Source organism: Penicillium mononematosum (assembly GCF_028829835.1).
Source record: "Penicillium mononematosum strain IBT 11891 chromosome Unknown utg000001l:1.0-4488741.0:1.0-4491989.0, whole genome shotgun sequence".
NCBI classification, from domain to species: Eukaryota; Fungi; Ascomycota; class Eurotiomycetes; order Eurotiales; family Aspergillaceae; genus Penicillium; species Penicillium mononematosum.
In genome coordinates this window covers 133,501-154,916 of record NW_026643271.1, presented here as the reverse complement: position 1 = coordinate 154,916, position 21,416 = coordinate 133,501, and the positions used below count along the sequence as shown (strand labels likewise).

Genomic DNA, 21,416 nt, shown 5'->3' with positions numbered 1-21,416 from the left:
CAGGTCTTGCTTCTGTTCTCTCCCCATCTTTAGTATCTTCTGGTATGGAGAGGAGGAAGACCTCGACTTGAACGTTGTCATCATGGAGGCCAAGAGACCGAACAGTGGTACCGAAGGGGTTCCGCAGACGCTGGCATGTATGGGTAAGTACCTCACGATATCGTCGCCATAACGCACTCTTAGGCTAACCTATCAAAAGGGTGCGTCTATAAGCAGCGTAAAGATCTTGGCAAACAGACACCACCGTCTACGGTACCTCCACCGATACTATGGGTTCGAACAAGTGCTTAGTCTACTAGTTTACCTCATGAAAGAAGGTGGCCTCGATATCACCCGCCTCCTCCAAACGTACATCTCGCCGGACATAATAAGGATTAGGGGAGGCCAATACACCTGGGAATAACGATCTGAAAGCCCTCTAAGACATTACGTGGGCTATGAAGAGGGACCGCAAGGCGTTCAATAAGGAGCGCAAGTCATTCCAGAAAGAGCGCAAGGCATCGCAGAAGAAGGACTGCACGATCTATGGCATAGCATCGAATGAGTCTGACTTCGTCTTCCTCAAGATTGAAAACAATTCTAAGGTGTGCCTGTTTGGGCACATTGACCTAAATAACTCGTTTTAACCTCTATTAGGGGTCTGAACATAAGACCACCACCCGAGACGGGAATTATGACGGGGTCCTTAGAGTACTGGTGCATATGTTCACTAAAGGCCGCAGTGATATCTTCTACTCACTCCAAGTAGCCATCCCGACAGTAGTAAGCCTCAGATGAGTCTGCAGCGACCAAGCTTTCTGTATCGCACGTCGGTCAAAGAACCAGACTTTTCTTTAATGATCCGTGGCGGCTTGCTGCCAACCGTTGCTGTTGAATCTGGGTGGAGTAAACCGATGACAAAATTACTGAATGACCTCAACGCCTTGCTAGTTGGAGGCGATGGTAGCATCAAAGTCGTCATTATCATCAAGTGGTCGCGGCTCACCGGAAATCGTGTTTCCGGTGTTGCATAACTATACAAGTGCGATAGGAACGGAATACTAGTACGCGAACAACGTGAGGTACGTTGAATATATCCGACTTATATTTTACTTACTAATTACCTGATGCTAGGTATGCGGTAAATGGCACTGGGGTACATCATGAAATTAGTATATGTGTATTTTACTAACTATGGAAATTGATATATGATTTGCACAATGCCATATACCTCCTTCGCTGCACCTTATACACTTCTACTTATCGCTCATGTTGTGCTTAGTGAAGAATTTGTTTCATTTCGTTTCAGCCACAGGGGCTCCATTTACACTAGCAAACGCTAGAACCCCTTTAAGAATAGAAAAGGAAAACATGAAACGCGGGAGACCTCCTCAATTTCCTCATGCAGGTTGTTCACAGTGGCGACGCTGGTTGGGGACGCGCTGCAAGTCTCAGGTGACTACCGGAACCGCCGAAGGTGATCCTTCATGCGGTTCAGAATAGCCTCGACTTCATCCTGCAGATTGTTCACATTGACCAAACTATTCTGTACGGACCGGCCTCGGGTCCGTCCCTGCTGGGCAACGCGCTGTAACTCCCGGGTGTCTCTTTCCCGCAGGACGCGGCCATGGTGAGCGGCGAGCGCGGTAGTAGCGGCATTGACGCTGGTGCACGCGGTCGAATTTGATGTAGCATTCTCTTGGGTGCATTGATTGGCTCGCTTCAGTAGGTTGAATGCGGCGCGTAATTTAATGATATCCGGAGAAATTGTGGCACGGTCTCGGGTGCTAGGACCCCGGGGAGCCTTGACCGAAGTTTCTGGGGGTAGTTCGTGGTAGAGATGATTCGATTGGGGCTTTCGAACACTCGCCATTGTCCCAGTAACAGTTGGCACACTTCACGTGGCCATCTGCAAGGTTGACAGTGACGCAGAAGGGGAAACCCCCCCTATCCAGCCGGCAAGTGTCGCACTCCACATCGGCAATCCGACCAACCATGAATATGTACCTGGCTTCGACGCGTTTGTGATTGCTGCCGAGTTGAAAAGGAAAGTAAAGAAAACAGGGAAGAAAAAGGAGCAGGCAGTTGTTCACTTCTCCGATGCCATAATCGCAAGGACAATGGCCGCAAATTCGGCGACGTCCCGTTCGTGCTGTATCGACCATGGCCCATAACGGGCCATGGTGAGAGAGCTGCCGGCCGGCAGGCCAATGGCTCGCTTGCGTCGTAGCCACTGGAGGTAGGTGTTGTCAAAACTGGTCACTGTGATATACATCTTAGGGCCGTCTTGGGAGATTATACAACCGACATTATACATTATAATGTTAGCACTTTTACACGCCGAGCCTCTAATTGAAAAAAGTGCCTCATACCGGTTGTGAACGGCCGTGTCGCATTTAAGCCATGCAACAACTTCTGTAACTTCCTGCATTGATACAGAGGGCTCGTGTACTCTTCTGAAAGACCGTTTGGCCTCAACAAGGATCGCGAGGGAGCCATCTTTCCGTGTATAATAACCATCCACTTTGGCATTGAAGGGGACCCCACGCTTGAATTCCGCTTTAAAAAAAAAGCCTTTGATGCGGGGTCCACTGCGCTGCCCAGCGTTCTGGGTTAGCTGCTGGGGTCATATTTCGGAACACTGATCCTAGGTCGCTTCTTCTGAGGCCTTGTCCAAGCCGGGGACGGTTTGGGCGTTGCTGTGATGTAATGGGTAGGTGGAATCTGGAGGAGAGTGAGTTCGAAGTGAGGGTTGATAATTAGTGATAGGGAGGTGGACGTGAATGAGAAGTCAGGCTGAAGTGAGTTCAAAGTGAGAGTGGTGTTGATGCTGGGAGTCGCCGTGTAAAAGGTGCAAGTGCGGTGGAAGTGGGAAGTTCTGGGCAACAAAGACAACATTGGAGTGCGATGATACGAAGGAAGTTGGTAAGGAACTGTGATTTGTTTAAATACCTGCGACCTGCAGCAATATAACGTATGTTTTATTGTTGATGAGAAAGTTGAAAATTTACAAGAATATCATTCCTGCTGAGAAAAGTAAACGGGCTTCGCTACTCAATGTATGGCACAACACTGCATGGCCCTCGCATCTGGGGAATTTATTTATAGCAGCAAGATGCAGATCCCAAGCACGGCACTGACAAGGCTTAGCGGAATTGGTAGATGGACAGGAACAGCGCCACTGCTAGGCGGCTCGGAATCGTCGCACATGAATAGAACGTCCGGCAAACGACCCATGCTCTGGAGCTCAACGAATGGTGTGCAGCTAAAACTAGAGTTGACTGCTGGAGTAACTCCGAAGGAGCTCACGACCGAAGGAGGAACTTGACTGTCCAAAGGGCCCTTCTGCTGGGCGACAAAAGGATCACTTTTTGTTTAGGTAAGCTTTCATGACCAATCTATAGCTGCGAGGGAGCGACACATACAAGAATGAATTTCCTACAGTAACGTCGGAGATCTGAATACGTGAGACATTCTTTGGCCAGTACCAAGTTTGAACGCGATTGCCTTTGTCGTTGACACCGTAAATCGAGGTCAAATTCAGATCGGGCGCACCGACAATGTCGAGGTCAAAGCCACCTGCCCAATCCACGGCTTTGGGGGGAAGAGTGATAGATTTCATAGGATGGGTCTCCCATCGTTGCTGGATATTAAGAGAGCGGAGATCATCGAACGGGATTTCAAGATCGGTGATAGAAATGGAGCTTGATAGCTTCAGAGTATCAACTTTGAGTGTCTTAAGCTGTGCGCTACGCTTAAGATCTGTAATACCATGGAGGGAAAGTTCTTTGATGGTCATTTCCGTTGTCGAGGAGCCTCCTAGTGTGAGAGATGAATTGTCATCGATCTGGAGGTATTTGGCAGAGGTGAATCCAATAGTGATTTCGTTGACGTTCGGGAATGGGCCTTGGATGAAAACCTGACTCATATTGAGTTGATTATCAGTCAAACTATCGAGCGAGTCGATTTTCATCGCGTCAATATTCATGGCTGTCACATTGCGTAACCCTGTGTGGTGGAGAGTCGTGAGATTCGGGGAGCTAAGCGTAATGCTTGGCGCAAAATTCAGACTCGAGATATCAAGGTAGGTGAGATTGTAGGCCCGTCTCCCTACCTCAAAGTAGTCCCTCACGGATTTGAGACTAGGAAGCGAGAGGTTTACTACTTTGGTTTCGTAGTAGCCAATTTCGACTGCGTCGACTACCTCCAAAGATGAACTGGAGAGTGTGTAATAGGGTTGGGTGACATCGTCACTCTGCATAAGAGGAGATTCCCCGAGGGTGCCTACAATCATTTCAACACCGTCGAGGTTGATATGGACCGTGCCATTGTCGGCAAATGGACCGATTCCGACGTGGCCGTAGACGATTCGACAGTCCTGACGAAGCTTATCAGCATCAGCCACGGACTTGATCCAGGTTGAGCTGCAATTGGCAGCGAAGGCATCTGGCAAGGTAAGTTCCACCAAGGAGTTCATAACAAACACGCCGACACTTTACTTACTTGAGCAGCATAGCCATACGGCTAGCAGTGGTGCGATCAGCGATGCACGGGAGAGCCCGAGCATATTGGAGATATTAGACCCGGAAACTGTAGATCACAGTTCAAACCGGCTGGGGCACTTCCATATGTAGAAATGAACTTCACCCCCTGAAAAGAAAAATATGAACGCCTCAGACTGCCCCGGTGCATTGGTCCAGCCAATCCAATAGTGCACAAGGAATAACCCATAATATCGGTCCTTGGAAGATATGATTGGGGTAGGGCTGAGGGGCAACTGCGCCAGAGTTCTTGGCGAATGCGTTGGGAGATGAGGCCAAGAGGTCGGGAAAGGGTCCGAGAGTGGCCTGGTGGGGAGGAGGTTTCCCTTTTGGGAGTTGCCGAGGTTGTCACCTGACCGTGCAATAACATACATATCTCAGTAGGTCGAAGTAGGTCGATCCACCCATTTATCCCAACGTAGACTTGTAGTTTATAACGATTCAGAAGCCAAAAATGAAACATAAAAAGACCTCCCACAGGAGGCTCAAAAAAGACTATCTAAATTAGATCTCGATCTAATAGGGAGAGCATCATATACGAGTGCTTCCCTATCGTGGAGAGATCTAGCAAAGTGGGGATTTGTTATCTGGGGTGGATAGCTCGCCGTGAATCGAAAGAATGTATCAAATGCCGCATCCTCCTTGGTGACAAAGCAGAAAACTCGAGAGATCCGAAGTCCAAATTTATTACTGCGCCGGTCGTAGCAGGCTTGGATGATACGCCCGTGTCGAGGCCCGAAGAGCGAAATCAAGAGTACCTATATAGAAAGATATCGTTAGTATAGCTAGGGAGTACTCGTTGACGGAGTTTATCTCACTGGGAATAAACGATAGGTCTCGAACCCCGGCTGATTTCGGCGGAACGCAACGACCTGAGCGATTGATCCGAGCTCACTCTGTAGTAGACTGCCTTCCTTGCCATTCCTGTCCGTGCAGATGATGAGACGGACGGAAGGTCCAGCGAGGTCTTCACCATCCCACCAATCTTCTATCAAGCAAGTTCTCCAGCCCGGGGTGTCAACGCCTCGATACTTTCCATCCATAGAGAAAAAGGAGTCCCACATTGCCGCCAGCGAACTCATCAAAACTATACCTCATTAGCTAACTACCTCATATAGAGAATCATAAATGTGCACTAGTATACTCACTCGATATCACTCCACCCGAATGTATCCCTTAGGCGAGTCTTCGATTTGCGCCGAAAGTCGAACTGCGCCGTGATGAAGTCGGGCACCTCTTGCGTGGCGCCTGTAACGTCCCAGTCAGGCCGATGCTGCGACACATGAACCAAATCGGGGATTTCCAGGCTGCTTTGCACCGCCTTGGCCTCAGAGGGCGAGATCTTCCACGTTTTGATGTCCTCCTTAGAAATCGGCTTGAAAAGCCATTGCGTCTCGGGGTCCAAGGAATCTTTATCGGAGGAGTCTTCATCGTTCAAGGCAAAAATGTCAACGGAGACTCCTAGACGCTGAATCTCAGATTTAGTGAGATGTGCGTGGTCGATCGACTTCAATGTATGCAGGATGCTGACCACAACATCCTTTATCTTGGGTGACAGGGAAGAGGTGGGTGTCATTGTGTGGAGCCTGTTGAACGTTTAGAAATCCGGATCACTTCCAATGTTGTTCGAAATACGGGAGATGAAGGTGAATAGAGAGATGGGGTAGCAGGGAACATGCGATAGGATACCTTTCTGCGTTAAGGGTGGGGTGGGATCTGAGATTTGGGGGATGAAGAGTTCAAAGCTAACCTTGAAGTGAGGTGGGCAACTGTTCACTATTACGTCGCAGAGTATTCACATTCCAAAGCTTACGAGAAGTCTATACCACAGTTTCCGGAAAGAAATTTTATGTATCTATTGTACCTATTCCTATCCTCCTATACATCCGGGTTCTTGGGATTCCTAAGCATCATGTTGAACCTTGGAATCCTTTTCCGAGGCACGGAACGGAATACGTTATACTATGGGGATATTACCCTACTAGATGGGATATGTTCAGAACAATTTCATTGGAGTACTAGAATCACCATTTGCAGGAGACAGGAGAAACAATTCCAGCCACCCGCCGGGCAACATCCCGCGAAAATCCTAGTTTCGGGTCGGGCCATCCAGGATGTTCATGACGTTCTCGTAAGTATGTCGGAGCTGCGTATGTAGAGTTCCGTGGGAAGCGTAAGCATCTTCGACGGTCCTCTGCAGAAGTATGTCGGCAGGGCCTGGTGATTGCACAGACTGAACTTGGTCAATCAGTTCCTGCAGCTGGGCGCGAGGGCCCCGGCTGGACCCCAGGGCCTGAGTGAGTTGAGTCAGGACCTGATGAATGGCGGGAGGGGAGAGGGGGCTGCGGTGGCGTGAGGGAGAGGGCCTCCGGTGGTTGTTCGAGGTTGCTGCGAGGCATGGGTTGGAATGGTTGTAGCGGGCTGCCGGTAGTGGCAGCGGTTGTCACGGCCTGCCCAATGGCAATTGGCGCAAGCCGTCGGACTGGGAATGCCCCGCACAACCACGCAATGGGGGAATGGCCCTTCCCCACGGAGGCACGATGTGCACTCGCACTCAACTGAATTCTGCTTCCACACAACTTGCATGAGCGATCCTTCCACATGGGCCAAGGAGTCGTTTATCATCTCTTGGAACCGCTGAGCTGTCCATTGGTGCCCTGCCCGGAGGTAGGGCTCACGCTGGTTGGGCAGGGTTAAGAGCAACTCCAGGTATTTTCCCTTGGGGTAGTTGCATTTTCTTGCGACCCGAGATGGAAGGTTTCAGATGTGGGCCGCTCAGCGCCCGCCACAATGTCTTGTCCCTCCATTGGCGGGGAAGAAAGCTTCCCTGGCCGACAGGGCGGCCTCTGAGGGCGGGCGGCAGGCTATCTATGTTAGGGGTGTGGCTCTCATAATGCTGTCCTAGGAAAGACAGATCGTGACTTACTAGATGTCTTTCATAGCTGTAGCCAGTCCTGTGCCTGGTGCGACGAGATCACAACGTAAGACGCAACGTTGATGGTGCTCCTTCCCGTGGACGAGAAAGAATATGAGAAGGTAGCCAACCTCGAGACAAAGTATGAGGATGTGATGGAGAGATAAAGAAGAGGAAAAGAGGAAAGGGGCGATAGAATTAGTTATGAGACGGCAGTGAGATGAAGGTGAGACGAAGGTGAGACGAAGGTGAGACGAAGGTGAGACGAAGGTGAGACGAAGGTGAAGAGGAGTCACCACGAAGATAACATTATATAACACCTATCTTCTCTCTTCATATCCTGTTTGATGTCTTTTTCGTGACTTTGAGCTTTGATAAAACCCCCATCGGCTGAAATCCAATATCTTGTAGCCACTATTTTCTGCTGTCGAGTGGGTTCAATACATGTATATAAAGGTACGACATACAACATATATATACTCCGTATGCGAAGAAGTAGAGGAATAAGGAGCTAACCATACATGATAAATTCCGTATAGCCTACTTAAGGGGAATATCGGCAACTCCCTGTGATTCAGATCTATTTATATTTAATATGTATATATTTTGTCTATTCCGGATAAATATTTAATGAAAGGTAAGTTGTGCTTGTCGTTGTAAAGCACGCAATCCGCTTGTATACTTCTTTTTCCTACACCTACATCTGTAGGTACAACAAAGAGTGAGAATTAATTCGATATTGTACTGCCTTAACATTAGATTATCTATAATATCTATACTATATCTATACTATCTACATATATCTACTATCTATACTTTATCTACGTTCAGTGGAAGTGTAGAACTTCATCTCCCGCCATTGGGGTCATTCATGGCATCATCAGCTCCACATTTCAAAATCCCCACATTTAATTTATATACCTACTAGGTAGATAGTTATAGACTTACACACCTTCATCTCTCTCCCCTTCATCTCATGAGATTAATCACTCCCCTGGCCGGCCTCATCGCCGCTGAAGGCGTTATTGCCCTCAATCTCCAATCCATGCAATCAGCCCTTCAATCCGTACTAAAACATAGCGAAGCACAACCACCCAAACCAAATATTCTCTTCATAATAACCGATGACCAAGACCTCCAACTCGACTCCATATCATATACTCCCCTAATCACCAAACACATCCGCGACCAGGGCACCTTTTTCCGCAACCATTTTGTCACAACAGCCCTATGCTGTCCATCACGCGTGAGTTCTATGGACCGGTCGCCAGGCGCATAACACAAATGTGACCGATGTTCATCCGCCCTACGGTGGATATCCCAAATTCGTCGAGCGCGGCTTCAACGATGATTTCCTCCCGCTGTGGCTGCAAGGGGCGGGGTATGATACATATTACACGGGGAAAATGTTCAACGCACATACGGTGGATAACTACCACAGCCCACACATCAATGGATTCAATGCATCTGATTTCCTTCTCGATCCATATACCTATTCTTATCTGAATTCGACTTACCAGCGGAACCATGAACCACCGGTCAGCCACGAGGGTGAACATACGATCGACGTGATCACGGGCAAAGCACTGGGCTTCCTCGATGATGCATTGGCTGGCGAGAGGCCCTTCTTCCTGGCTGTGTCGCCCGTCGCACCACATTCGAATGTCGACCCGGGCAATATTACATCGGAGAACTTCTACATGTCCGCGCCGATCCCCCTCGAACGGCACGAACATCTGTTCCAGGATGTGAGGATACCCCGCACGGCGAATTTCAATCCGGACCAGGTGAGCGCGGCCTTGATTTGGATTAACGTGTTCGTGTTCGGCAATTCTGACTGATCTTTTTTTTTGTTGCGCAGCCAAGTGGAGTCAGCTGGGTTCACGATCTACCCCTGCAGAACCAATCGGTTGTCGACTATCACGATCACTTTTATCGCTCGCGTCTGCGCGCCTTGCAGGGTGTTGACGAATTGGTTGATGGACTTGTTACCCGGCTAGAGGAGAGTGGCCAATTGGATAATACGTATATTATCTACACCTCGGACAATGGATTCCACATTGGCCAACATCGACTGCCGCCCGGGAAGACCTGTGGGTTTGAGGAGGATATTCGCGTTCCCTTGTTCATTCGTGGACCTGGCGTTGCCAAGGGTCATGTGCAGGATGCGGTGACTACGCATGTGGATTTAGCGCCGACATTGTTCCAGCTTGCGGGTATTCCGGCGAGGGATGATTTCGATGGTACGGCCATTCCTGTGACGCCAGAGTTTGACGGGGAGCGCCATGAACATGTTACGGTGGAGTATTGGGGGTCTGCTGTTGTGGAAGGTGCTTACAGCGGCATTGGTAAGACCAAGCAATATTTTCATGGTCTTTGTGAAAGATGCGATACTAATTCCCAGACAGGCCCTGGAGGCTCAACCGTGATCCCAAACAACACCTACAAATCTGTCCGTTTACTTGGAGAAGGCTACAATCTGTACTACTCCGTCTGGTGTAATAACGAACACGAGCTGTATGATCTGTCGGTGAGTAAATAGTGTCTTGGTTCTTCATCACAACAACTAACCCTTTTGCAGACTGATCCGTACCAGCTGAATAATCTGTACCCAACCTCCTCTCATGCAGATATTAATGAGACCCGCATTCTTGGCCGAAGCTTGCACCAGGCTATCAATCGACTTGATGCTCTTTTGATGGTCCTCAAGTCGTGCCAGGGTGTGACTTGCATCCAGCCTTGGGATGTCCTCCAACCGGTAGACCCGGTTAGTACTCTCAAACATGCTTTGAATGAGGAGTATGATGGATTTTATGGCGCGCAGCCTCAGGTCTCATTTGACTGGTGTGATGCGGGATACATCGTGGAAGCGGAGGGTGCACAGGTGCCGTTGACTAGTCGACACGGCGTGTCTTGGGATGTGTGGGTGTAATGAAATTCAGTGAATTCTAGATTATGAGAATTGATATAAACTAAATTGAATATCTCTGAAGACTATTTCAGCATTTGGGTGTACCTAGGTAGTATTTACTGCGAGGGGTTGGATGTTGCAAGTATGACCATCCGAAACAACGGCATAGACTTCCGGATAAACCGAAGTCAAAGAAAGTTCCTATCAAATAGAAATCAAAGAAGAATCTCCGTATTCCAAGGCCAATGGCCAAGTGCTCCTCGGAAAATCCCCCCAGTGATTGCGCCATATCTCCCCGTGTCGCGACATCAAAAAGTCGCATACGCATTTTAGTTGTTTTTTTTAGCCCGTTTATAGTCAATTGACCTACGCAATCCTTTATCTTAGCTGTTTCCTCTTTTCTATAAGAGTAATCAACCCGCCGGAAGAGTTCCTATACATTCGCCAATCTAGAAGTTGATCGCCTCCACTTGCTGTTTTATTCATTTATTTTTCTTTTGGCAAGCTTCTTTAAATCACAAGATGGCAGACCAAGACATTTTCAATGAGAAACAAAGAATAGACGAGCAGGTCATCGACTCACCTCCGAGTGAGAGTGAGCTTGACCATATCGTCAAAGACTGGGATGTGGAAGAATCGGCTGTTCGGAGGAAGTACGTATAGTTCACGGTTATTACACATCGACTATATGCATCCCGCTAATAAGCTCCTGTCAGGGTCGACTTTATCCTCATTCCTATTCTAGCAGTCGCATTCTTCGCCTTGCAAATGGATCGCGGGAATATTAGCGCCGTTTTGACATCGACCATCACTAAAGACCTCAATATCACAACCAATCAAATTAATATCGGATCACAGCTGCTGTCAGCTGGTATTGTTCTCTCTGAAATCCCATCGAATATTATTATGCAGCGCATTGGACCCCGTGTCTGGTTGTCGGGGCAGTTGTTCGCCTGGGGGTTGGTTGCTACCTTCCAGGCCTTTGTTCAGTCGTATCCTGGGTATTTGGTTACGAGAATATTGTTAGGATTCTGCGAGGGCGGGTTTATTCCTGGTATGCAGATTGCTATTTGCGCTTGGATAGCCGACTGACAACCCGCAGGCGCTCTATACTACCTCTCCACCTGGTACAAGAAGGACGAGACTAGTCTTCGCACCAGTCTCTTCTTCTACGGGCAGATGTTCGCATCGGCTACATCCAGCTTGATATCCGCCGGTCTTCTTCAGATGGATGGGACCCATGGTATGGAGGGATGGAGATGGATCTTCCTGGGTAAGTGCAGATCGGAACTATATACATACTGCCAACCTGAGCTCGTCTAATGAACGCTCTAGTCGAGGGCTTAATAACCCTCTTCATTGCAATCGTATTCACTCTCCTTGTGCCCCCATCGGCCGGAGATGGGCGTCCTTTGATCGCTTTCGGACGCTGGAGCTACTTCACCGAGCGCGAGTCACACATCATTCGCAATCGTGTTCTGCTAGATGACCCTCTCAAGGCCAAGGGCCATATCCAAATTTCCGGCTCTGATATCTGGCAGACCGTCAAGCAACCGCGCATCCTGCAACACGTTTTGGTGACTTTGGTGGCCATGTCTGGCTTCTCGGGTCTAACCCAATACACGCCCAGCATGATCAAATCGCTGGGTTTCGGTGCCGTCAGGGCAAATGCCCTGGCTTCGGTTCCTGTATACTGTAGTATGATTTGGCTGATTGCTCTGTCCTTTGCTGCGTGAGTGCTTGGTATGACCATTATGACAGCGAACCGGATTCTAACTGTCGGCAGAGACAAAACGAGACATCGTGGACCATTTGTGCTCCTGGCTATCACTTGGAATGTGATTTCGTACGCTTGTCTTCGTACAAGTAACCCTCACGATTCGCAATGGCACCGGTACGGCGTTATTGCCGTCGCTAACATCTCCTACTGCAGCATGCAGTAAGTTCCCTGCCCTCCCATGCCTATAACCCGCTCTGACCAGATGTTAGTATCCTGAATGTCGGCTGGTTGTCATTCTACTGCCGAACACCCCAGGAACGAAGTGTTGCCATGGCGTTGGTGGTCATGGCTGCTAACTGTGCTGGTATCGCTGGGTCGCAGATCTTCCGCACTTCCGATGCCCCAAAGTACTTGCATGGCCTCACTGCAATCTGCTCGGTTGCTGGTGCCTCATGGATCCTCACTTTTGTTCTTTGTGTTCAGTATTATTTCCGCCGGCAAAAGGCTGTTCCTTCGGATATTGCAGAGGCGAAATCTTGATAAGATTCCGCGGGCTTCGGCTTTCAAGACCTGCATTTAGTAATCTCAGATTTTGATTCCATGCAAGAAGGAAGATATTATTCGATGAAAAACCATTCAGGTGGTAAACGAAGATTACATTTTCATGGAATACAGATACGTAGTGGAATCAGTATGAGAAACAACGTATGTATTCGGGGTGGACGGAGAGGAGAAAAAGAGAGAGAGAGCGTAGGCAAACTATCTGGGTTCTATCTACATATGATGCCTCAGGCATCCAACAATTAGCACCACGCTACGGGTGAGAATACCACAAGCCCGCCAATATGATGCCATAGGTATCTACTAACTATTTGGCTACGAGTAGCTTATAGTTGAAGGACCACTTGGGCCAATCTACGCTGTTGTTTCGTTGATTACATCGTGAAGGCCCTCGTTTCTCACTATACCCTCTTTTCGAGGTGCCCAATCTTCTAGTCCCGATTTCCTAGAGATCTACGCGTTAAAGCACGTAAAGTAACGATAGCAGAGAAGAACTTCCTCGACCCTGAGGACTAACCACCTAACCTGCCTGACAGAAACCAGGCATAATGTGAGCGTACAGTGCAAATCACACGTAAAAATTCTCTCTCTCTGAAAATGAACAGCTGCCCGATTGACAATCAAGGGTATATGGACAGATGTAAGCAAAAACAATACAACTCGGTCCGAGTTTCTTCCTTGGTAAATACAGGATGATCTCAATTTGGTTGGCCTGCCTCAGAAATCTATCACACATAAAGAGTGTCTAGTAAGTTACGCGGTAACTATAGTTGGATAAGCCTTAGGTTGATCAATTTGGAAGGCTGTAAGACTGTAAGACTGCAGAAAGTTCCAAAGACGAGAAATTGAAAGACCAATATAGATGGAGGACAATGAGAGAGCCCAGGAAAGGTTGACGTGATATCTCAGTAAGAAGCACGGTAAATGGCAACCCCAGAGATTGCTGACTCAAAGAGAGGCAAGTTCCGGATGGGGGGTGGGTTATCTGCCGGGTGCATAGGCAAAACTAGAAGAGATTTTCATAATGCAAACATTTCTCACTCGATTGAGAGTTTTCAGCAGAAGTGAAATGATTAGTTTGAACAATCAAACGCGTCCTCAAGAATTGACGGTTCACGTGGAAGCAAAACCTCACTTTCCTACTTGGACGGGCGATTGATGCTCCATACGAGTGCGTAGGGCTGGGGATACGCCCGTTTGAGGATATGGTACGCACGTACGAAGATTTTGACAGTCCCATAAGGAATATCCCTCCACTCAACTTGTTCCACATTATTGGTCCGATCAAAACCAGGCTTGTCGCCCATGTTGCCATGTTTTTCGGTACCATCTGAACTAACCACAATAAGGTCCAGGTCATTTTGAAGGTATGCCCCTGGGTAATCTGTCCAGACCAAGGACACCTTCAGTACTGGGCCGCCGAGCGTAGTTGTGCTCGCTGATCTTCCTTGGGACCTCAAAAGATTACCCTGATCCGGGATGTCTATCACGGTCTCCTCGCTCGCACTTTGCGCGAGTGGTCCTCCCTCACGGTATCCACAATCGGCTTGGTTTGGCAAGATCACGGACTTAGACAAATTGACTCGACCGAATCCGCTATTACCGTTCGGAGATGGACCAGATTCGCTTGGAACGTACTGCCCAGGTAGTTCAATTGCTCCGTTGATCAGCAATGCTTTGAGAAGAGCTGCACTTGGCTCCTGTTCTCCATTCTTGATGAGAGTTTCTCTCAGGACAGCAACACATCCAGCCACTAGAGGAGTCGCCATGCTAGTGCCGGCTAGGAACCACCACTCAGGATCCTGACTTGTACCATAGCTGGCCTCAGCGTTAACCAGATGTCTGGACCGGGCGGATAATATCGCGGTTCCCGGTGCCACAACGTCTGGTTTAATACGAGATTCCACGGTAGGTCCACGGCTGCTGAAGGCTGCCAGGCCTCCTGGACTATCTGCCATTAGATCGTTGGCAATCGGACCGCTTGGCCATCGGCGACCATAAGTGATGGGGATATCCGGACGATTATTCTCGCTTGCTCCAACAGTGATGCAGTTCTTCGCAGCTGCCTCAGCTCCGATCTGTTTTGGATCAATGACACCATTCCTATCCGCATCGATTCCATCATTTCCGGCAGCGAATAGTATCACCATGTCCTGGTGATCCCAGACAAACTGGTCAATTTCCTCACTCGAGGTATTATACGGCAATTGCCTGTAGGCAGAAGACCCCCATGAGTTGGTATGGACTCGAGCGCCGTATTTTTCATATGGAGGGGAAAAGAGCCGATTAAAGTCGGCTGGGATTCCACCCAGATTGTTACTTGGGCCAAGAAGAGATTGGACCACCAGGTTAGCCTTCGGCGCGGTGCCCATGATCCTTCCTCCCATCGTCGAAGAAAACCCGTCTCCAAGGACAGATCCACAAACATGCGTTCCATGGCCGTCTGGATCATCTGACTTTCCAGGACGCCCTAAGTCATAAAGATGCTTAACTCGGTTCAGGAAGGCAGGATGGGTGTCAGTAGTAGAGCCTTTATCGAACCCTGTATCTGCAACAGCTACCACCTGTCCTTCGCCTTGGTACTGAATACCATTGGCGCGGAAAGGGGACTCGAGAATTTCGATCGCTCGATTGTTGAACAGTCGCGCTGGATAAACTGCCTGGATGCTCTTGACAGAGTCAAGGGTGGCCAGTCCTTCCAAGTATTGATTTTGGACATTGATTCGAATCTTTGAACCGCCAACATCCAATGTGTCAGGGTCGGCGTGCGCGGCTGCAGCAATTTCCGAGGTGACACGTGCAGACCTAGGATCGACGTCCTTATGAAGAAGGACGTCAATTGTCTGAGAGATACTGTTTTTCGGCACGGCAGGAATTGATGACAGCGTTGTATTTTCCGCGGGTGTTTTCAGACTAGACTGAATAACAAACATGTCTCAGGTAGACGTTGACCCAGGATATATATGGGAGACGGCGGATGGGTTCGAGGTCGGTGCCCTTATAGCCGCAGAGATAGGTGTTCTTAGACACATATTGTTGGATATCAACGCCTAGCCCTTCGATCTCGTCCTCCTGCTCACTTGACAGTGGCTCGACTGACTGCACCAGGATATAGTCCGATTTTTTGGCATCCTCGGTCTCGTGGTGCAAAGCCCGAAGCACTGGGAGTTGTTCTTGGGGATCCAAATGGTTTCCGTTGATTGATATGACGGGCATTTTGTAGGATTTGGGGATTTTCTGCTGTTTTTCCTATTTTCTGCGGTGGAGAAAGGCTGCAATGAATCTTAAACCTGAGAGGTTTCAAGTGAAGTAAAGGTAAATGAGGTCGCCTAGAGATCGCCGACCAGGCGTTGGAGGCTGAAACCGGGGAGAATGATATTTAGTGAAACTTGAAATGGTTTATCGACCAAGAAGCAGTGTGATCATTAAGGAGACTTGATGTTCTGAACCCGATCAACCAAGCTGGTTATATAGTAGGAAGGCCAGTCCTTCCATGAGGTGGGAGTGGGGCAAGTAGATGTGAAGAATATCTCACCACCGGTTCATGTTCGTAAGTGATCCGATGACTGAAAGGTGTGCTGGTGTAGAACACACACTTACATGTGGTTGCTTTGCGCTTGGCATCCAAAAAAAAAAAGAAAGAAAGAAAGATACCTAACTGCACTAGGATCGAATAATCTAGACTTGCTAGACAACCATTCACCTTTTCTTGAAATAGGCTCCAAGAGTTCAAATCATATATGCCTTTGCTGACAAAAGAATTTTCATTTTCAATCTATTGGATAAACCTAATCGAGATGATTGCTTGAATCGGAATCTGGAGGGGGCGACCACGGCGTTTACAGACGAAAGGCCAGTGAGCTCGGTATGTTTGGACAAAGTGAAAGCACATGTCTTCCAGGTCGCTACAATACGTCAGTTAATTCCTCATTGCCAACCGGCATTTCATATCTAGTAACCAAGGCACAATTGTCAGTAACTACTGACTTGGCCACCACCTTGACAAAAACGACCCATGAGTAAACAGATATTGAGGATCGTTAATTCTGTTATCAATGGTCGGAGATCTATGCCGCCTACTGGCATCCGTGTCAAATCGGAAAGTTTTAGGTTTATCATAATATTCCAAGGCTTGGTAACTAGAGACTAGTAGGCGGGACTACTGATACTTTATTGGAACCGTGTATGTTGTAGCATTACAATGCCATTCAAACAGGCTTGCAACCATGGACCCCACATCATCAAGACGTTATACCAACTTGAATACTATAGGTGCTGCCAAGTTCTTTAAGCGTACCAGAAAAGCCTGATATTTGGTATAAAAATAGACTGCGTTAAGAGCTGAAAAAAGTCTTTGGTCGCTGGCATCTAGGCACTCAGATCGTCTACTTGTACAACAAATATAGTTCATTTCTATGCCAAGGATGAAATGAAGTTTAGTTCACTCCCTACGGATCTTCCCGGCAACCGGCCCCAGCTTATTATCCGCAAACGGCACCCGTCTACTGGAGGGCAACCTAGACCATGGAGAGGATGACTCTGCTAGCCTGGATGGTGAGGGGATTACACGTGAGAACGAAGACGTTATTGCTGACACCGCCACCCTTGCAACCTCGGAAGGTTGTTTAGTTGGCATTTAGTCATTCGACGGGAAGCCAGTCCACGGGTACTTCTTGCGCATGTTCTGCGCCCCAAGCCATTCGCGCAGAGTTTATTCGGCTCCCTGTATCGCCCAGTGTAAATTAGTAGTTGATTTCATTTCTCTATTAAAGAAATAGGGGACCTAGTAGGTTACTCGTGAGCAGCCTTTATTATAGCAAAAATGTCATTTTCTGATATTAACGCACCTATATCGATAAGTTTTTGGTGGCGACGGGTCTATAGCACGCTCGTAAGTACTATTTACCTATACTCACTACTATTAATCTCCTTCTGTACCTATAGGTAGTCCCAAGCTCAATATGACGCACAACCTCGCCAGATCGATTTTATTGACACCAAATACATGCTATTTTACCTCAATGTGCCTGCAACCTGATTACCGATAGTAAAGAGGCACTTTCGGCCGGATGGTGTAATAATAGATCTTCGTTGGGCGCGAACACCTCTTGATATCATCGATATCATCGCTCGAAGCCTTGGATGGCCTGCGTCACGTTCAAAGCCCAATCGATATTCTCGACCATCACAAAGCGCTTGCAGAGTACTGTAAATAATCCCGTGCCCTTCAGAATCGTTGGGATTCATACAAAAAGTTGTAAATATTAATATCCCCGCCAGGTGCTCATCTCCTCCGTCGAGTTCTCAATGTTAAAATATCCCGAACGTTCGAGCTGGGCCCGAAACTCGCGGAACTTGCTGGCCTTCGCTTTCTTTTCGAACAAAATATCAATCTCCAGGTAGCTCAAGCCAAATGTCTCTGGCAGCCTCCAGTAACACCAGATAAGGCATAGCATTGTCGTGCCAGCGAAGAAGAAACAGGACTTTCCCTTCCAGTTCCACGCTGTGGGGCTTAGCATACGAGGTGTGATCCAATTAATAAGAATTCCGGCTAGGTTGTAGGCTATCCGAGCCATGACAACAGTTTTCACGCGAAGTCGAGTGGACGGGATTTCTGCGACCAGAACATAGCACACAGGTCCGATGGTCATGTCGTATACAAACGTCAGAATCAACAGCAGGGAGCCGAGAGTCCATAATTGGCCACGGGATGCTGGGAGAGCTCCGACAATGCCTCCAATCAATAGCGTGGCCAGTAGAGCTGATAGACCGCAGAGATACAGCCTACGACGCCCGCAACACGACAGGAGCGACCAGGAGATCACAGCGCCAATTATGGCTATCCCGTAAATACCAAGCGAGAGGTTAAATGCATTGGCGGCACTGAACCCAGCCTGCTGATAGAATGTCGAGGCCCAACCCATCAAGCTTGTCCCGCATACCTGCTGTGTGATCCAAACCATGCAGGTGATCTCGGTCCGTCGGCGATCGACCCCCTTGAAGGCATCTAAGTATGATGTGCCCCCATCGTCTCCTTTCAAGCACTTCTCAATCTCGTTGGTATGCTTCATCATAGCGATTGTCTGGTCGATATTGATTTCGTGTTTTTTGGTTAACCTCTCCAACGACCTTTGGGCCTCACGCTGTGGCCTGTGACGGATAAGCCACCAGGGAGATTCTGGGGCGAATATGACCGCGATCAAAATGGGGAAACAAATCACCCATTGAAGTGCAAAGGGTATCCGATACGACCATTCAGAAGTCTGGTCAACAAATTCCCTCAATATCCCTGTCGCTAAAAGCTGGCCCAAGACCCAGCACAGGTTGACATTGCTGAGTAGGTATGCACGCAGCTTTACAGGCATCACTTCAGCTGCGTATGTGGTTGATAAAGTCTGAAAAACGCCCCATGGGATCCCACACACGATTTGGGCTGCCAATAACATCCGAATGTTCAGCGCGAAAAATGATAAAGGAATGCTCAACATGAGGAAGGTCAATGCAGAGACGGTGGTCCAGTGATACCCGATCTGATCAGCGACGTAGCCATTCGCAAGGAGCCCGACTATCTCCCCGGCCTGTGCAGCAGTCGATAAAGCGAACTGCCACGTTGAAGAGATTTGATACCCGAAGCCAGGAGTCGGAGTTCCGTATTTTTGCTTAAACGCTGGGAAAGCAAAGAAGTTAAAGATAAGAAGGGTATCAAATCCTTCCATGATCAGGGTGGAGGATAGAACACACGACCAGGCGATGGCCTTAGGGTACATGCGACACCCGCCAATAAAGGTCAGTTTCTGCTCTGCCTGAGTGGCTGCCCTAGCTGGAGAGGCGAGTGGTCTCAATTCAGGCAATATCATCGGGAGCTCGCCAATGAGGACGGCTGTATCAGTTCGGATGAAGGTGGGACTACTCAGTCTGCCTTGCTCCATGTGTGAAAATGACGGGAAGGAGGCCGATTCGCTGATGGTATCTTCTCCTTGAGCCATATTTGCAATATATAGGTTGTGCGATGGGGGGCACCTCAGAGGAGCTGGGCAAGCCTGTGGTAGATTCAAGGCCACTCTCTTTCGGTGCCTGCGTTATGACCGTTCCGTGCACCCGTTATCGGAGCGCTGAAAGATATGAGGTAAGAGACTACGGTTTGGAAACATTTTGAAGCGAACGTATTGTGATATTCATTTAAAGCTTTTCCTCACGCCCAGAGCAAATGCAACAAGATTTCAGGTCGACATCCTTGGATTGTGCAAGCCACACATCTTTTCAAGTCGAAATCTGCCCAGGCGGGAATTGGCTACGGAGTACTCCGTAGTCAAGCCATCAGATGAACAACTTGGTGGCGTTCCGATAGCTGGGCTAGACTGTTGATGCAACCATGGTTTCGAACAGCCTTTTACGGGGAAAAACCTTAGTCCTTCCGAAAGACTTGATTGGCCACATATATACTTTTGTCCTTACACAGTTCAATATTAAAGTTCGGCTGTGCTGAAACTTGCTCTATATTCCAAGATTAGTGGCGCTCATCATTAGTCTCCCGAAGTCTTAACACCCCAATGAACTGCAACCAAGGGACATATCGCCTCCTTTAGATTTTTCAGCGTTCCAATGCGACATATCTGAAATTAGGAACCGGAGGAAGGAAAGGGAAACCGCACCGCACATGCTGTATCCAATACAGTTTTTACCTTGCGCGAATGAAGGAACCGGCTATCACATACATATATCCATGGAGACCGGCTCGTACAGATTTATCATATGGCACCCATAAAAGTAAACGCCAATATACTTGATACTGCCATGCGGTGATGTCATCTGTGGGGGAAGGAACGAACACAGAAAACCCCTTGATCTGCTCTGTCAGATACATATCTGAAAAGAAATACTGGAGGCATATCAAGTGTGAATATTTTGAGGCAGGCATAATGAAGTCCAAAACGCTCATTATGGTTCAGAGATGACGCATTATATGAACAGATATCGGTCCAAATTACATCGTCATCGCTGGTGGATAATATCTCATCCGTATTACCCCACCTCATTCTCTCGCCCCTTGCGCCTCATGATCTCGTATGGCGTCTTCGCAACATGTCGCGTTATCGCTGAACATGGCTCCAGCGATCTCTTCACACATGTGATAAGCAGGAATTGTCGCATTCCAAGCGGATAGCTAGACTTGTATCCGTCTTCTGTTGGAGGAAGAAGGAAGTCGGATCTAAGAATAATCCTAAGTTCGGAATGGCATTGTTAAGAGGTTCAGAGTAGCAAGCCCAGTTCCAAGGCACAGGTTTTGTCACAGTTCCCTCTTACTTGGCGGAAACGTATATTCATGTGGTTATCATACCATGTGCAGTGTGTACGGCAGTGTTGTCAGCGAAACAGAAAGCTGTGCAGGAATAAGAATGATACAGAAACTGTATGTATTGGACCCTCATAGTGGGAAAGAAGAAAAGAGAGGTAGCTATCTAAGCTGACTGGAAGTCCTAGTCCGGGCTGTCACGTGACAGACCACATGCTAGTCACGTGACTGTCCAACAATTAAGGTCTGAACTATATGATACTAAGAAATGAAAGTAGGGATACAATAGGACCGAGACTAGTTATAATAATAGTCTATACAGATATACTATTAATAGAAATAAGAGTGGTACTTAGTGTTATATTACTAGCCAGATCTTTAATAGAAAGAGTATATTTTGACGAAAATACCAAGTATAGGAGGGGAAAGGAAAAATAAGAGAAGAATCCTCTAAGATGGGAGTCCTTTATGTGGTCTCGTCGTAAGTAATAAACAAT

At 48.1% G+C, this 21,416-nt stretch overlaps 10 protein-coding genes across 10 annotated transcripts; 3 read left to right on the top strand and 7 right to left on the bottom strand.

Annotated features, from left to right (window-relative positions):
* Window positions 1-437: 437 nt before the first annotated feature.
* On the top strand, window positions 438-1,013 carry N7519_000069 (uncharacterized protein; the record flags this gene model as incomplete). The annotated part of the gene is made up of 3 exons (XM_057286849.1): window positions 438-584; window positions 637-762; window positions 786-1,013. 3 exons carry the CDS (start codon window positions 438-440, stop codon window positions 1,011-1,013), a joined length of 501 nt encoding a protein of 166 aa, XP_057152932.1.
* A 425-nt stretch (window positions 1,014-1,438) lies between these two features.
* N7519_000068 (FAD-dependent pyridine nucleotide-disulfide oxidoreductase) lies at window positions 1,439-1,852 on the bottom strand (the record flags this gene model as incomplete). The annotated part of the gene is made up of 1 exon (XM_057286848.1): window positions 1,439-1,852. One exon carries the CDS (start codon window positions 1,850-1,852, stop codon window positions 1,439-1,441), a length of 414 nt encoding a protein of 137 aa, XP_057152931.1.
* A 216-nt stretch (window positions 1,853-2,068) lies between these two features.
* N7519_000067 (uncharacterized protein) lies at window positions 2,069-2,296 on the bottom strand (the record flags this gene model as incomplete). The annotated part of the gene is made up of 1 exon (XM_057286847.1): window positions 2,069-2,296. The coding sequence occupies one exon, from the start codon at window positions 2,294-2,296 to the stop codon at window positions 2,069-2,071; it is 228 nt and encodes a 75-aa protein (XP_057152930.1).
* A 785-nt stretch (window positions 2,297-3,081) lies between these two features.
* N7519_000066 (uncharacterized protein) lies at window positions 3,082-4,546 on the bottom strand (the record flags this gene model as incomplete). Its single annotated transcript, XM_057286846.1, has 3 exons — window positions 3,082-3,346; window positions 3,405-4,425; window positions 4,483-4,546. The coding sequence occupies 3 exons, from the start codon at window positions 4,544-4,546 to the stop codon at window positions 3,082-3,084; spliced, it is 1,350 nt and encodes a 449-aa protein (XP_057152929.1).
* Window positions 4,547-5,024: 478 nt separating this feature from the next.
* Window positions 5,025-6,096, bottom strand: N7519_000065 (uncharacterized protein; the record flags this gene model as incomplete). The annotated part of the gene is made up of 4 exons (XM_057286845.1): window positions 5,025-5,036; window positions 5,060-5,278; window positions 5,339-5,597; window positions 5,669-6,096. The coding sequence occupies 4 exons, from the start codon at window positions 6,094-6,096 to the stop codon at window positions 5,025-5,027; spliced, it is 918 nt and encodes a 305-aa protein (XP_057152928.1).
* Window positions 6,097-6,763: 667 nt separating this feature from the next.
* On the bottom strand, window positions 6,764-7,123 carry N7519_000064 (uncharacterized protein; the record flags this gene model as incomplete). Its single annotated transcript, XM_057286844.1, has 1 exon — window positions 6,764-7,123. One exon carries the CDS (start codon window positions 7,121-7,123, stop codon window positions 6,764-6,766), a length of 360 nt encoding a protein of 119 aa, XP_057152927.1.
* Window positions 7,124-8,410: 1,287 nt separating this feature from the next.
* N7519_000063 (uncharacterized protein) lies at window positions 8,411-10,366 on the top strand (the record flags this gene model as incomplete). Its single annotated transcript, XM_057286843.1, has 5 exons — window positions 8,411-8,680; window positions 8,706-9,221; window positions 9,296-9,782; window positions 9,843-9,964; window positions 10,016-10,366. 5 exons carry the CDS (start codon window positions 8,411-8,413, stop codon window positions 10,364-10,366), a joined length of 1,746 nt encoding a protein of 581 aa, XP_057152926.1.
* A 501-nt stretch (window positions 10,367-10,867) lies between these two features.
* Window positions 10,868-12,605, top strand: N7519_000062 (uncharacterized protein; the record flags this gene model as incomplete). Its single annotated transcript, XM_057286842.1, has 6 exons — window positions 10,868-10,998; window positions 11,062-11,399; window positions 11,448-11,618; window positions 11,681-12,077; window positions 12,132-12,284; window positions 12,335-12,605. 6 exons carry the CDS (start codon window positions 10,868-10,870, stop codon window positions 12,603-12,605), a joined length of 1,461 nt encoding a protein of 486 aa, XP_057152925.1.
* Window positions 12,606-13,765: 1,160 nt separating this feature from the next.
* N7519_000061 (S8 family serine peptidase) lies at window positions 13,766-15,842 on the bottom strand (the record flags this gene model as incomplete). Its single annotated transcript, XM_057286841.1, has 2 exons — window positions 13,766-15,445; window positions 15,558-15,842. 2 exons carry the CDS (start codon window positions 15,840-15,842, stop codon window positions 13,766-13,768), a joined length of 1,965 nt encoding a protein of 654 aa, XP_057152924.1.
* Window positions 15,843-17,890: 2,048 nt separating this feature from the next.
* Window positions 17,891-19,612, bottom strand: N7519_000060 (putative MFS sugar transporter; the record flags this gene model as incomplete). Its single annotated transcript, XM_057286840.1, has 1 exon — window positions 17,891-19,612. The coding sequence occupies one exon, from the start codon at window positions 19,610-19,612 to the stop codon at window positions 17,891-17,893; it is 1,722 nt and encodes a 573-aa protein (XP_057152923.1).
* Between the last annotated feature and the right edge of the window lie 1,804 nt (window positions 19,613-21,416).